The sequence below is a fragment of the Colletotrichum phormii genome (genome assembly GCF_030913505.1).
Source record: "Colletotrichum phormii strain CBS 102054 chromosome Unknown BDP81scaffold_25, whole genome shotgun sequence".
Lineage (NCBI taxonomy): Eukaryota > Fungi > Ascomycota > Sordariomycetes > Glomerellales > Glomerellaceae > Colletotrichum > Colletotrichum phormii.
Window position 1 is genome coordinate 45,191 of NW_026851467.1, and position 16,013 is coordinate 61,203.

Sequence of the window (16,013 nt, forward strand, 5' to 3'; positions counted from 1 at the left end):
CGACATGTGCCACAAGGTCAGGGATTACTTCGAACCTCCTTCCACTCGACTCACATACCTCACCGAGCTTCGCGATCTTAACTACCGTTCTATAGCCCACGAGAACCCGGGCAAGTCGGGCCAACAAGTGCTTCAAGAGCTCGTCCAGCGGATCTCAATCCTACACGACGCTCTTGCCCCATTCGGTTCTGGCTTCAACATGCGAGATCAACTACTTAACTGTTGTGAAGGCATTCCAGAGTGCCGCCACGTCTTGCTCGCACCTGAAGAGACCTTCCAGGGTGTGGTCCGTCAATTGAACGCCTCAATCTATACCATCGAGCGCGAACGCGAACGCGAAAAGTCTCAGCAGTACCTACACGGTCCTTCCGTCGACAGCAACAACAACACCCCCGAGTCGTTCTGGACCGACCGAACATACCGTGGTCAAGGGAAGGAAGCGCGATTTGGATCTCGAGGTCGCCCTGGACGTGGTCCTCAGCGTAATAAGAAGTGCTACGTCTGTCACAAGCCCGGCTGTTGGTCGACCAAGCATTCCGAGGAAGACCGCCGCAAGGCGTACGAGAAGTTTAAGTCAATGAGAAGCAATCGCGACAGTCAAGATACCAACAACCGCACCTACTTTCAATTCCTCGATTTCTACGAGGGCATTGAGCCTTCCGTCGAGTCTTCCACTCACAACACCGCAGCCAACGACGAGAGCGACACTGAGGCGCTGATTCGATACTTCGACGAGCTCGACTTCGACCACGAGGACGACGATAATGATACCTTCCACGTCTCAACCACCTACTTCGGCGAAGCCACTGCGAGCAGTAAGGCCCTCACTGAGATTCTCGCGTCCCAGGCAGTTGAACACGGATTGACCCGAACGACGTCAATGGACGAGTTCGCCGAGCCCACCGAGCCCGCCGCCTCCTTCTCGTTGGAAGGAAGGTATAACTCAAGAGGGTTCCAGGGTATCATGCCCGACACCGGCGCCGCTGAGTTTTCCACTGCCGGCTACCAACAATTCCTTGCGCTGCAGAAGTTCCGTGATATCACACTTGATACCACCACTGCTGGCACCGTTACCATCCGCTTCGGTGACAACGTCGGCATCAAATCAATTGGCTCAACCACTGTCTCCACCCCCTTCGGCGACATCACATTTCACGTCTTGCCAAGTAACACCCCTTTCTTGCTTTGTCTGGCGGACATGGATAAGATGGACGTCCACTTTAACAATGTCACCAACCTCATGGTGAAGGGAGACATCACTGCTCCAGTCGTTCGCAAGTGGGGTCATCCATGGCTGTTGCTTCTCGACGACGAGAGGGCAATGGTCCATTACCTCACGGAGAACGAATTGCGCCGTCTACACCGACGCTTTGGACATCCATCGGTCCCGCGTCTGCTGAAGGTGCTTCGGCAGTCAGGTAACGAGGTGGAGAAAGTGGCCCTCGAGCACATCACGAAGGCATGTCAACAATGCCAGTTGAACAGCCAAGCTCCAACCAGGTTCAAGTTCACCCTGCGCGACGAGTGCGACTTCAACTACGAGGTCATCATGGATGTGATGTATCTCGAGAACCGTGAAGGCGTCAAGTGTCCGGTTCTGCACGTCGTCGACGTAGCCACCGGCTTCCAGGCGGCGAAGTTCCTCAATAACATGACCGCTAAGCACACGTGGGAAGTCTTCAGGCTCTGTTGGACTGACGTCTACCTGGGGCCCCCGGACTGGATTGTCACCGACGCTGGCCGGAACTTCCACTCTGCGGAGTTCAAGGCGGCAGCTCGAGCACTTTCGATCGAGGTCAAGGAGGTGCCTGTCGAGGCTCATAATAGCGTGGGCATGGTCGAGAGGCGCCACAAGGACCTCAGGAGGGCATACGATATCCTCATGTCGGAATGCCCCTCCTTGAACGCCGAGTCTGCACTTCAGACCGCGGTCAAGGCAATCAACGATACCGCCGGTCCCAATGGCCTCGTCCCTACACTACTCGTCTTCGGAGCTTTCCCTCGCACCACAGACAACTCTCCCCCATCACCAGAGATCACCCAGCGTGCTGAAGCAGTCAAGAAGGCAATGAAGGAGATCCGCCGTCTCAACGCCGAAAGGAAAGTCGCAGACGCACTCGCCACTCGCAATGGACCCGACATCACTTCAACCATCGCTTTACCATTGCAATCAGACGTCAAGGTCTGGCGGGAAGGCAGGGGATGGGAGGGCCCGTTCAAGCTGATCTCCACCAACGGCACCACTTGTACTCTCGACTTGCCGAGTGGTCCAACTGATTTCCGCGCCACTATGGTCAAGCCGTGGTATACGGAGGCAATCGACCCTTCGACGGCGATGGATCACGTAGAGCGCCTACCTGATGGGTTGTCTGCCAATCAGCCTGTTGAAGGTGCCGGCCGCGCAGACGAAGTCATCCTGGATGAGATCGTCGTCGCCGCATCCAAGCCAGACGAATCGTCAGCCCGATGTACCAAGCGGATCCGTCGACCGCTGGGAAGACGGAATGCCACTGCCGTCGTTCACTTGACAACCAAGGAAGCGACCAACCTCAAGCTAGCTACTCAACTTCGCAAAGATGGCACCATCACCGCACCCGGCAAGCCTTTCCAGGAGTCCACTAAGCTGGAGCTCGCCGGCCTCATTGAGCGTGGCGTCATCAGGTTCGTCAAGTTAGGCCCTGAACACGAGGGCATCAAGATCTTCAAGTCCCGCTTCGTCAACGAGATCAAGGGCATTGGGTCCAAGCCATACGAGAAAAGCCGCCTCGTCATCCAAGGCTACAACGACGACGGCAAGAAGGTCATCCTCACGCAGTCGCCGACGATTCAGCGTGCAAGCCAGCGTCTGCTTCTGGTGCTCGGCCCTACACTTCTCCCCCTTGGTTACTTCATCTGGGGCCGTGATGTCACTCAGGCATACACCCAGGCCAAGGAGGCACTCAGAAGAATGATTCTCGCCTACCCACCTACTCGGATCCGTGACAAGTATCCCCCTGGCACTGTGATCCACGTCGTCTGGCCATTGTACGGCTTAGCAGAAGCGGGCACATACTGGTACGCGACATACAGCAAGCACCATATCAAGAACCTCCAGATGGTAACTTCGACGTATGATCCATGCTTGCTGATCTCAACGGCTGAAAGTGGCTCATTCGGCATCATTGGCATGCAGACTGACGACACCATGGGTCTGTCTGACAAGGAATTCGTCAAGAAGGAAGACGATGAGCTCAAGCGCGCCGGACTTCTGGCCAAGCCCAAGCAGATGCTCACAATTGACGAGCCGCTGATCTTCAACGGTGGCATCGTCTCTCTGCTGGGCAACGGCAACGTCACCTTGCGCCAGAAGCACCAAGGCAAGAAGCTCAAGTTGGTCGATCCCGCGGCACGAGACGCGCAGAAGCAGTTTGTCGAGCAGCGGGCGCGAGGCGCCTATATTGCGTCGATCTGTCAGCCCGAGGCGTCTTTCGACACATCGTACGCGGCTCAGCATCAAGTGAATCCATCGCCAAACGACTACGCAGCGCTAAATCGTCGTCTAAAGTGGCAAATGGATCACTTGGAACGCGGGCTCACATTTGCGCCGTTGGATCTACCCACCGCCAAACTCTTCGTCTTTGTGGACGGCTCATTCGCCAACAACGCCGACATGTCGTCTCAGCTTGGTTTTGCCATCATCCTCGCCAATGAGACCCAGACAGACGACAGCTTCACGATCCACGGCAATCTCGTCCACTTCAGCTCCATAAAAAGCAAGCGGGTCACTCGCAGCGTTCTGGCATCAGAAGTCTACGGCATGGTCGCAGGAGTCGATATGGCTTACGTTCTGTCAACCACACTCGAGCTCATCACTAACCGGTTGGACATGCCGAAGATCCCAACCATTGTCTGCACCGATTCGTACTCGCTCTACGAGTGTATGGTGAAGCTCGGAACGACAAAAGAGAAGATACTCATGATTGATATCATGGCTCTTCGGCAGTCGCACGAACGCCGCGAGCTCTGCGAGGTGCGTTGGATTAGTGGTGACGATAACCCCGCCGACGGATTCACCAAAAGCAATGCCAACAAGAGCCTTGAGCGATTCGTCAACGATAGGACCATCACGGTCAAAATGGAGGGATGGGTAACGCGCAGTTGAAATAGCAGCACACTACAGGCGGCAAGTCGTCCAGCGAACGTATACGACTCTCGGGCTTCGGCTTGAAGAGAAACGCACGTGTTCGGGGCGCAGTCAGACCGACGGAAAGCTCTTTTTCAACTACGCTGGATTCGTCAATTTCCGACGAATTATCGAAATGGAGGTTCAGGAGGAGGATCTAGGGAATAGGATTTTGGAATTTTTGTGCGGCAATTACAGCGGAAGCTATGCCAAATTTTCAGTAATCGGTTTGGACAAAGCTGGAGAGGGGATGCTACCCCTGGATTCTGCGGTCTCGACTTCAACCGCAGAACTCAGCCCCAAATCCACTGCCTTTTCTGATCACAATTAAAAGACTGCCAGTGTTGGATCTCTGAGCAGTCGGCAGAAAAGGTGGATCTGGAAGGCGGTATGGGCACTTACAAACGACCCCTTACATACCACTTCTGAGAGGCCGTGGGCTCTGCCCACAACCTCCTCCTTCCACCTGAAGACGCAGCAATAATAGACCATTATTGACACTTCGTTCCAACCGTACGGTTGCCCTGCTGACGTGTATACCAACAGGTACCGTGTTCAACGCATGTTGTTCAACGGAACCTATCCTGGTCCGACGCTTGAGGGAAATTGGGGCGATACTTTCAGTAAGTTGCCTGGTGGTGCCGGCCTTTGTCATCCTGGGTTTTGGTTCGAGGTCGATTTCTTCAATCTGATTAGGCTGATAACTGACAAATTATCCAAACAGAAATCACAATCAGGAACAACCTCAAGAATCATAATGGGACATCTGTCCATTGGCATGGCATTTACCAGCGTAACTCGAACTGGATGGATGGGGTGTCGGGCGTGACAGAATGCCCGATTCCTGTAAGCCCGCATCTCTTTAGTTACCTACATCGAAATCAAGCTAATATTCGAAGCCCGGGGAGGAGAAAACGTATACCTGGCGAGGCACCCAGTACGGAACTTCATGGTATCATAGTGCGTACTGGAAAGAAAGAGTAATTATGGCATAATAATCGCTGAATTTCTTAGGCCAGTTCAGTCTCCAATGTTCGTCATTTCATCTCTTGATAGCCGCAAGCCATGATTTTGACACGACTGGTCAGACGCGGATGGACTAGTGGGTGCATTGAAAATCAATGGGCCAGCGAGCATGAATTATGATGATGATCTGGGTCCTGTGCTAAGTCAAACCCCCCCACTTCCTGGCACCCCCCTGTTTCTGGCACCACAAAAACGATGGGATCACAACCCGACCTCCTCATTACTATTAACTATTGATCCTCAACCACACCCACTACAATACAGCTGCCAGCCTCACTAGGGCATTCAGAGTCGCTGGATTCAGCCGTGATAACCTCCTTTTCACCCGCTTCGATTTGAGCCCGATGGATATCCCTGATGTTCGCGAACTTCGTGTTGGGATCGATTTGAACAGTCTTCCTCTTCCTCACTGCAGCGTTGGTAACTTGAGCCCTCAGGTGAGCTAGTTGCTTCTGGGCAGCTGCCAGTTGCCAGGCCTGCTCTGTGAAGCCTTTTTTCACCTTCCTGAATAGCAGCCGTTGAGTGCTGGTATCATTGTCGAGTTGGGTGTATAAGTGCAGTTGACCGCTGAGCTCTGCCAGCTTCCTGGGTGTCGACCAGACCACTGCAGAGGAGGCAGAATCCCATGGCTCAACAGGGGTAGTTTGTTGACCATTATGGCATCGCTTTCTGCCCTGACTAGTTGGTTTGGGTGTGGTGGGCTTAGCAGGAGGCTCAGGTAGTACCATAGGGTTCATCAGGGGCTTAACCATCGCCACAGGGTGTAGACCAGTCCACTTCCAACCACTTCTGATGTTCGAGACTGATAGACCAGCAAGTCGAGCCTTCTGGTAACAGTCCAGGAAGTTCCTTTTACCTATAATGGTAGAGTCGTTCCATTGAGACAAGTAACCGAGCTCCTTCCGATAGGCTGACTTAACAGGGCTGAAGACAGACTGGTCAAGAGGCTGGAGGACATGAGAGGAGTGTGGTGGTAAGAACAGTAAATGGATATTGTTAATATAGCAATTCCACATGAAGTCTGTCGTCGTATGACTCCCATGCCCATCCACAATCAGCAGTCGAGCCTCCCCCTCAGCCTCAGGCATAGTCTGTGGGATGAACACCTTCTCTAACCATTCAATGGCAGTTAAGTCTGTAGTCCAGCCATTATCTGTTGCTGTGAACTCCCACCCATCGTATGGAACGAGATATAATGGAAACCACTGCTGTTGGACTGTCTTCCCCTTGAAAATGATAAGAGGACGAAGTGCCCTACCCAAGGCTGAGATACACTCAATGATAGAGACCCATGCCCTCGACCCAGGTTGTTTCTTGCGAACAGACGTCGTCTCAGCCATACCCAGCACTAACCCATTAGCTCCCTGACCCTCGAGGATGCCAGTCTCATCCATATTATATCTGTTGGCTGGTTTGATGTCCTTGATCTCAGGGATAGCGAGGAACTTAAACCAGTTCCTAATGACCTCAGTAGATGCCCCATTAACGCGTCTAGAATCGATAGAACGACTTCTCTGAACCTTAATGATAGGGTTCCTTCTCACAAAGGCATAGATCCAGCCTTTTCTCAGTGGTTTGGTATCCCCAGCAGCAGCCAGAACTCGCTCTGCGAATTCCTTCACCTGTTGGTGCGTTGGTGCGAGGCCCAGCGAAGCCTGAATGCGAACCCATTGTGCCAGCTTACTCTCCTGGTCAGGAGACAGCCTCTGCCAGTCAGCAAAAGCCACTTTCCTAGTCTGACCACCTTGGAGACGTAGTTGGAGGGTTGATCGTGGTATCCCATACTCCAATGAGGCTCTCTTTTGACTCTTGCCGTTTGAGATGTCCTCGAGAGCCTGACGAAGCTGATCTTCGGTATATTGAGGCATTAGATATAGAAGAAGGTATGTGCAAAAGATGAGCCCATTTGGACGCGAATTGAAAATGTTGTGATAAAAGGAGGTTGGGGGTGGGCATTGGGTTGTGGTGGATTTTCGCGTTTTTGTGGGTGCCAGAAACAGGGGGGTGCCAGGAAGTGGGGGGTTTGACTTAATTACTGACAATTTCCACAAGACTGCATTCTCCCGGGTGCAGCTTGAGTACATGGGTAAGTCTGCACCACCGCGAGCTAAGGTAGTCGAATCTAATCAAGTGGACCAGGCCGACCTCCTGCTCCCGATAGCATGTTGATGAACGGCAATGGAAGATACTACTGTTGCCCGGTAGGTGCGAGCTGTAACGCAGACCCAAGGTGTGTTGGCGGATCGAACATTACGACGTTTAACTTCAAGCGGGGGAGATCCTACAAGATGAGCCTTGTGAATACCGGCACCTCGACTCATACGACTTTCTGGATTGATCACCATAATTTCACGGTTGTTGGTACGGACTTTGTCCCGATCAAGCCGTACACTGCATCCATCATCAATATCGCTATTGGTCAGCGCTACGACATTATAATCAACGCCAACGCAAGGAAGAATACCCGGACAGACTTCTGGATTCACGCTCGGGACTGTCAAATCGGAGGTGCCCGATCGAATCTTGGCATTATCCGCTATGATCCTACATCGACAACACTACCTTGGACACCCCCAGTAGACGACCGTCACGTTTGTTATGGCTGCCTCAACGAGTCACCTAAAGACCTGAAACCAATCGTCCGACGGATGGTAAAGAACGCAGCTAATGAGGGGTTCGAAAAGGATTCGTTGAAGGTGCATCTAGTCGGGTTCCCTAACGACTTCGACCCGGATGCAACGCTACACAAGTGAGTTCTAAAGGACTCTTCGCTTTATTTGGACTGGTCACAGCCCAGTTTGAGCCTTGTCAAAATTGCATCTGACCAAGGCTGGGAGAATCCCAAATTTCCCAAAGGTTACGAGCCAGTGGATCTTCAGTCCTACAAGGAGAATAGCTGGGTGTACTTCCTTATCGAAGGCAAATTCCAGGAGTTTGTCGACAATGCAACTCAAAAAATCTACAAAACGCAAGCGCCGGTTGCACATCCTATGCACATCCATGGCCACGATTTCGTCATCCTCGACTCTGGAACCTCCGAGTTTGACCCTAAAAACTATACCATCAACCGCGACAACCCGCCCCGCCGTGACGTGGCACTTCTTCGAGTCAATGGATACCTGATCATCGCTTTCCAAAGCAGGCATTTCTGGTTTTTTCCCTTACTCATAAAGTACTATCTGACCCCCGGAAACTAGTTGATAACCCTGGCGTCTAGTTGATGCATTGCCACGTAAGTTGTTGACCACGAGATCGCCGTGGAATATAACCCGACTGACCATTGCAGATTGCCTGGCACGCAAGCGGCGGTCTTGCTCTGCAATTCATTGAGCAACCAGAGAAGCTCAGTCGCCAATTTGGGGACTCCGGCAAAGTGGAAGATTTCTCAAAAACTTGTACTAACTGGGCGGCATACTACACCATGTTTAACAAGAATTATAATGCGACACAGGATGATTCGGGTATCCGATACGGGTTGAACGGACAGAGGGAAATAAGAAGCTAGTGTTCACATTGTTTATCATTGGAACGGGTGGAGTTTCCAAGCTGGTTAGCATATAATAAAATCGACCAACGTCCTCTTCACCGAATATTCATGAAACACGACGATCTTACCGTCTTCACATGCAATGTCTCCCAGCCTGGGTAGAACTCACTGCTAAAATTGAGTCTCGATTTCTTCCCCAGCCAAGCCCAAAGCCCAGTAATAACATTTTTTTCAGTGAGGTTTACTTGAAGTTATATTAAGGTAGTTACTGTTATAAAGATCAGATAAGATTAGGCGCAAGAGTGATGACTATCTTCCCCTGGGCATGAGTTCTCGAGAATGCTCTCTACCTGCTACAATGGTGGCCGTGTTGTATTGGATGTCGCTAGTAGAGGGCAAGAAGGCATTGAGTAAGTCAACCTACCCACTTTTCGCCATCCCCCCCTTTTCGCCACCCCAAAAATGCCACCCAGCCTCCTCATTATTATCCTACCCCTATTGTTCAAACAACCACAACAATTGCAATTTTCGTCCAAACACACTCCTTTTTGGCACACTTATTTATAGATATGTAATGGTCTCGTATACCGAATTTGAAGTGCGGCAAGCACTTGATGCCATCTTGAACGGTACCCCTATTAACAGGGCCTCGATTGACTGGGCTGTACCACGATCAACACTACGAAGTCGACTCAAGGGGCATCAGAGCAGACTCACCGCATTTTCCGAGCTTCAGAGACTAAATCCATGGCATGAAGACCGACTGGCAGAGTAGATTCGCATTCAACACACTCTAGGGGTCTCTCCTACACATGAACAACAGCATCCCTTGGTCCCAAGGCTGCTGCAGTCAGGGCGGCAACAGACCAGGCTTCAAAGAACAGCTGGCCTTTTACCTAAGTGTCCAAGGCCAGCGCTCCTACAGCCGCAATACCTCCCAGGGTCCTATGACCCTATAGTTACACAGACGAAGGAAGTAGCAGCTAGGATCTTCCAGGCCTGGCTCAAGACTGTGCCAGGTCAGCATACAGTCGTATACTCAGACGGCTCCAAAGCTCCTGACGGAGCTACAGGGTACGGCTTTGTTATCTACCGCAACAATAAACGTATAGCCCAGGGCTGCAGCCGTCTCGGCTTAGCAGAAGTGTTTGATGGTGAGGCGGAGGGGGCGAGGGCTGGGCTCCGACGGGCCCTTCAGACCTCCCAAGGCCAGCCTATACACATCTGCATCGACAATACCAGCGTTATTCAGGGGATTCGCGGTAAGATCCCAGACTCCTCACAAGCGGCCTTCCTTGAGATCCAGGAGGTAGCTAGGATACACGATATACAAACCCATTGGTCTCCTGGGCACCAAGGTATTAAAGGAAACGAAGAAGCAGACAGCCTAGCTAAGGAGGGAACAACTCTACCAGTCCTTAGGGGCCAACTAGCTACTCTATCAGGTATCAAGTGGCTTGCTAAAGAGCGGCCAAGACGCCAATATAGACGATGGTGGAAACAAGAGGCAACTCCCCGCTATACCCAACTAGGGCTCAAGGCTACCCTTGCTTGCCCTCCTGAACTTGGCCTCCCTAGGGCTGCCCTTCATCACCTCCTCGCGGCACGGTCAGGCCACGGGGACTTTGAACAATATCACCAACGCTTTAACCACACAGAAGCACTACTCACCTGCTCCTGTGGATAGGTTAAGGAGGCAGACCATCTAGTCTACTGCCGAAAGACCCTACTGAGGAGGCAACAGTGGCCCACCCTCTACCCCTACAGCCGCCAGGAGCCCGTAGGACCTATAGGGTCCCTCGATCGCTACTTCAAGGGGCTAATCACCAACTCTGAAGGCTTCCAGGCCTTCCTCTGCGTGACAGACTTCTTCCAGAAGATCTGCCCGCGGTACTAGGAGATAGGTCATAACCTATCCTCCAAACGACAGACTACCTCTAATAAGAAACCAGATGGTTATAACGGAACTAGGGCACCAGTGGGAACTAGGGATGGATAGAACACATAGTAGCTCACGAGCAAGATTTGGAGGACGTCAGGAGACGGCGTGTACTATATAGTATATAGCTAGAGCCTGCGACCCTTCACGCCACATACCCTTCGGGAGGTCTGCCGCAAGGGCGGCTGCGCCCTTGCCGCCATGGCGTTAAATAGAACAACAACAACAACAGTGGCAGACAGCAATCTTGCGGAATTGCAAGTCTGTTGGATTCACAGGTGGAAAAGGAAAATACTCGAGTATCGTGGGTAGCAACGATCACCGACTGTAGTGGTGATATTGCTTGTTCTTGTTGTTCTTGAGTGGAAGTCTAACCAGGTGCCAGCGGCGGCAGGAAGTCTGGGGTATACCACCCTCGTGTGGCTGAGCCACACGGACCACCGTGGCTGGAACGGACCGCGGCAGCAACCTCCTGCTGCCTAATGTAGGCCTATTCCAACAAAGTCTTTGACTAATATTACTCCATTCACGTTAAGAAACTCAATTGATTTAGTTGGGACTCGTGGCAGGAATGAAACTATTACCGCAATGCGAAAACTATTAAAGCCATTGTTTCAAGAAATTAGATACCGTAGCTATTGGTGTTTCCTAAGTCGTTCGGGGCGCCGCCCTGCACTTCTGTTCCTCGTGATCGCCCCTTTGGAGACAACTGGTCATCGTGACATCTTGTTTGGAGACGCTGACAATCTAAGCTCTGGATCGCAGCAGTCTATTTCCACGTCGTCCATGAGATTCGTAAAGGCACGCGATGACTGCAAACAGAGTGACGCTTTCATCCCGAGGCATCTGATTTACCGATCGGCAACCGTTTTCAGGGCACATGGAGCGGAATGATGTTGTGGAAAGCATCAAGCGGCCGCAGTCAGAGTAGCATTACGAGTGTCAGACTTCCTCGGCCAAAGTAACTTCCAGAGGATATTTAGGACACTCTCAATTCAGTTGTGATTGCTGTTTGTCGCCAAAGAATCTCTTATCTAACTAGACCGCCCAAAAGCAAGCTGAGGATCAAGACCATAATTTCTAGCAGCTCGTATTCCTCTCTTGGCATCTGAGGGCTTCATTAGTGAATAGTGAATGCCAAGCTGGCAGTCTCGACCGATTCTGCTGAGAAACTTAGCCGGGGGATGTCTCATTAATAACGTCTTTCATATGTGGAGCCTCGATCATAAGCATGATTTCATCAAGGGACTTGATTGCCATTACTAGAACGGAATAGCTTTAATCGCATCTAATCAGAAGAATAGTTCCATTGATAACAACAATAGCAACTAAGGTGTGTATAAACAAGAAGCCCTGTTCTACACATTGGTAGTGTGACCCAAAACGCAACAGAAAGGGGTCTCAATGACCGGATTTGCAACGCAAGACTGTTTGTTCAGCAAAGAAAAGTCGCGAACCTAAACGCGTACCAGAGAGTTATTTCAGGTACCTTACTCTCTGGTTAAAAAAGCTAGAGTGTGCCCGCGTGCATGGGTTAGCACCTGCGATGCTCCCCTTTCGCTATAGACATGCTAGAAGGCTTTGACTCTCCGGAATTGGATTCTCAATAAGGCCTGCTACTGAAGTCCTTACGCTGGGACGGGTGAGGCTGCGTATTCTACATCTTCACTTTGTAACCACAGAATCACCAACTTCTTGGTGTCTTCATGTCTAACCCTTCGAACGTAGATAGTTGTCTCTCAATGCGCTCCTCATCGGGGTTAACTAGAGGATCCCAAGTTGCAGCTGCACCGAGGTATGTCGACAAAAGCTGATCCATAGAGGCTTGTCCTCCAACCTGGATCTCGGCGCTCAGCATATCTTCATGAACCGGCAGCTCGGTCTTAGTAGCAGAACTGCTAAAGGATGACTCCAGAACCTGTCTGATGCGCCTCACATAGCTTGGCTCTTCCGACGGCCTTCTTTGCTGAGAGGAAAGATAGTCAACTCGACATTTCCAGGCTTTCATTGTGAATTTGGCGAGAGCGATATTGTAATCCTGAGAAGGGTCAAAAAACTCTGGATGAAACTCGTAAATGGAAGGCACCAGCTGCCAGGCACGCTCAACTATAGCCCCGGTCACTCGCTGGCTGAGCTGGCCGACCATGAGAGTCGCCACGTCGTACTGGAAAAGCAACTTGAGAAACCAGTGGAACTCGGGGTGTCTATTCGACCTGTAGGCGTTGATGTTCTGCTCGGTGGTCATGACAGACCATTTGAAAAGATTATCTTTGGGATTCAAAATCTCTGAGCCCCATTCTGGTTGTTCTTGAGGAGGGCGACTCGTTTCCTGGACTTTTTGAAGTATCAAAGACTTCAAAAGGGTCGCCAATTCGTGGACGGGACCAGCCGTAGGATCGGAGTTCTTGTCGATCACGGCATTCAGTCGACCCTCGAGGCTTTTGATAAAGGCGCTGATCTGTGCCGATTGGACTTTACTTCTCCTTCCGGAGCTCAGGGTGCTCAACTCGTTGTAGAGCATCAGCGATTCGATGTCTTGCTGCTGCTGGATACAAAAGCCAACCTGATACACCAAGAGTGGGATTACCATTTCTGTTGGACCGTCGCGCTCCTGATATCGCTCAGTGGCACCCGTATGCAAATCTGCATCATTCAAATTCTTCGGAAGTTTGCAGTCGCTAGGTCGAGGAAGCAGCGACTGGCTCAACCCTGATATCATAGAGAATTTGGAGTCCAACATAAAGATCTGCCACCAAATTCGCCGTCTCATCTCAGTCTCAAAAGGCGAAAGCCCGAGAAGCTCCCCATCTCTGTGGAGGCCCATTTTCTGGGCGATTCGTACACAGATACCGTTTAAAATCCAGGCTCCATGGACGTTGCATCTGCCCTGTATTGACATCTTTGGATTCAATTAGCGAGATTCCTAGAGACAACAAAGACTGTAGAGCCTTACAATATGTAAGACTAATGCCTGGAGTGTTGTCAGATCGTGAGATTTGAGGAAGTCTGCCCGTAGCAGGCTCGCTCGTAATCCCGACGAAAACCGCCGAAACGCAGCTTTGCATGTGGAACCTAGCATTTCAATGCTCTCAACATCAGTCATGGCGACGATGGCCATGCTGTACACAGCGAAGAGAAGGGCCTCGATGTTGTGCGGCAAGGTCCCTGGTCGAGTGGCAGCTTCAACCACGGACTGCTGCAAAGTGGGGGCGTGGATGATTTTGGTAAGGGAATTCACTCTCTCGAGAAAGATCTGCCATAAGCCGAAGACTTGACCGGGGCTTGGATAGAGATCATGAGAGTTCTCAGTCGGCAAATCGCCGCCGACAAGAAGGTATTCGCTGTAGTCGGGCATTGAAGCTCCGGAGTCCCAGTCGTGGGGTTCAGCCTCAACCGTGTCGTCTTCCTGCTCCACAAGTTGTCTCATTCCACGTAGCTAGAAGTGTTATTAAAGAGGGCAGCGGAGCAACAAAGATTCCAAAGTTCGTACCTCTTCGTAAACGGTGGTCCATAGGAAATTGTCCGTGAAACGCACAGCGCCATCTTCCGTCACAAGCTTCCCGGCCGGCTTCCAGTTGATTTCATGATTCTCGTACTGAGGAATGCTAAAAGACTGTGGCGGGGCAATTGTGCTGCTGTCTTCCAGAGGCCCATTGCTTGAAGCTGCATATCGAGCTAGAAGCTCCTCGCAACGAGCAAGTCTAGCTTGCAGCTCCGCGTTAGGACGCCTCCGCTTTCGCACGGGTGCCGGAATGCTAGGGCTACATGTTGTCTTGGACTAGGCGAATGGAAAGATCAGCAAGAGCTCGAAGGTAAGTAAATAAGAATTGACAACAAAAAGACTGTATGGGTCTGTAGATCGGTTGAAATTTGGGCATTGCCGCATGTTAAGGGCATTTTCCAATACAAACCTTGACACAATTTACGCACGGATATTTCCGGTCACACTTGACCTTCCGACGTTGGCATAGCATGCAAGCTAGAGGCCGAGGCTGCTTCGCAGAGGACCTATCCGGAGGTGAAGCTGACATCTTGCAAGATGAGCGAGAGTGCGGCAGAGGTGGGATGCGCACCGGGGGCCTCGTACAATCTGTTCTGCCGACAGACAGCGGGGTCGGGTATATAGGAGGTCAATCAGGAGGGCGATTGGGGTCGGCCAGGGGTAGGTAGACCAACATGCGGAATGTCCCGTTCTGAGCGCGCCTTAATTACCTCTTTTTCGAAGCCAATGCGCTCACCCATCACACTTCAGCACAACTGTTAGTGGCGCCAAGATAAGTGAGAAGTTGCGCAGATCTTCGTAGTGAGACGCCAGCCAGAAGGGGTGGCGAAGCTTAAATCGAAGTCAATGCCTAGCAAAAGCGGCTTGCTCGGCAGCAGCCCCCGGCCCCCCCTGCTGATATGATTGACACGTATTCGTAAAGCTTCGACGGCCTGTAGCTAAGGTAAGCTGCCAACTCTGCATGTAAAACACTACCAAATTGGACCGAGGGGCTGATCTGAAAGAAGCACGTCCCCTTAGGCGAGATAACTGAAGAGACTCTTCCCGTACCCAACCCTTTTGTGAACCAAGCCACTCGGCGTTCTCCCCAGCATCTGTAAGGAATCTCGCATAGATTGCGTTCTTCTTCAAACACACATGTAGCGATAAACGTATACTGCTGGACGTCGTTACTCCGAGGGACGAAATGCATTTGGAGGTGGAAGGTGATGATGATGATGATGATGATGATGATGATGATGTATTTAACGTCTAGTAACATTGGAGGTGGAAGGTGTGGTAGAAGCATCCCGGTATCCTTCTGTGGCAGGTGCAGGTGGGTCACGTGAGGCAGCTCCTTCACATCTCGGAGCTGCCCCACCTACACCTTGCCCAGATATCCAGCCCAGCCAGCGCTCAGCTTTTCCCATGATCATCATCAGATCTAATACAGTAGTATTACCTCCACAGGTTTGTTACGACCCAACATGAGACCAGGGCGTGCCCCGCTGACGCCTGGCGGCTACGGCGCATCATATATGCAGGACGGGACGGAACATTGGGGAAACCCCAGGAACGGAAGAACTATGGTACAAGTCACGTGATGATAAGAGATATGATAAGGGATAAGGATATGTTGGATATGCGACATATCCAACCGAGTCACGAACAACTTCTGAACACATACCTCGAAAGGTACCCACTGTTAGTAATTATTAAGGTTATAGAGGGCTACGGCCCACTGCACTATCATCTCTCAACATCAGCCCATACGAGCTGAATTCCACGACCATGGCGGTCTCCCTAGATGTAGGGCCATCAATCACGGTTCACGGGGACGCCGGTATACCTCGGCGGTCGGGACGAGTCCGGAAGCCGACTACAAAGGTCAGAGTGGTTAAGCAGGTTAACCACCAGG

The 16,013-nt window shown here is 51.5% G+C and overlaps 3 protein-coding genes across 3 annotated transcripts; 2 read left to right on the top strand and 1 right to left on the bottom strand.

Moving 5' to 3' along the window:
• Positions 1 to 4,924: 4,924 nt before the first annotated feature.
• Positions 4,925 to 5,157, top strand: BDP81DRAFT_330307 (multicopper oxidase; the record flags this gene model as incomplete). Its single annotated transcript, XM_060585389.1, has 2 exons — positions 4,925 to 5,008; positions 5,062 to 5,157. Coding segments are annotated over 2 exons (180 nt in total), but the record flags the coding sequence as incomplete, so codon positions are not given.
• Positions 5,158 to 7,270: 2,113 nt separating this feature from the next.
• On the top strand, positions 7,271 to 8,693 carry BDP81DRAFT_501624 (Cupredoxin; the record flags this gene model as incomplete). Its single annotated transcript, XM_060595537.1, has 5 exons — positions 7,271 to 7,274; positions 7,394 to 7,937; positions 7,986 to 8,295; positions 8,406 to 8,420; positions 8,475 to 8,693. 5 exons carry the CDS (start codon positions 7,271 to 7,273, stop codon positions 8,691 to 8,693), a joined length of 1,092 nt encoding a protein of 363 aa, XP_060440111.1.
• Positions 8,694 to 12,298: 3,605 nt separating this feature from the next.
• Positions 12,299 to 14,645, bottom strand: BDP81DRAFT_330491 (C6 zinc finger protein; the record flags this gene model as incomplete). Its single annotated transcript, XM_060585403.1, has 4 exons — positions 12,299 to 13,513; positions 13,568 to 14,050; positions 14,105 to 14,392; positions 14,526 to 14,645. The coding sequence occupies 4 exons, from the start codon at positions 14,643 to 14,645 to the stop codon at positions 12,299 to 12,301; spliced, it is 2,106 nt and encodes a 701-aa protein (XP_060440112.1).
• Between the last annotated feature and the right edge of the window lie 1,368 nt (positions 14,646 to 16,013).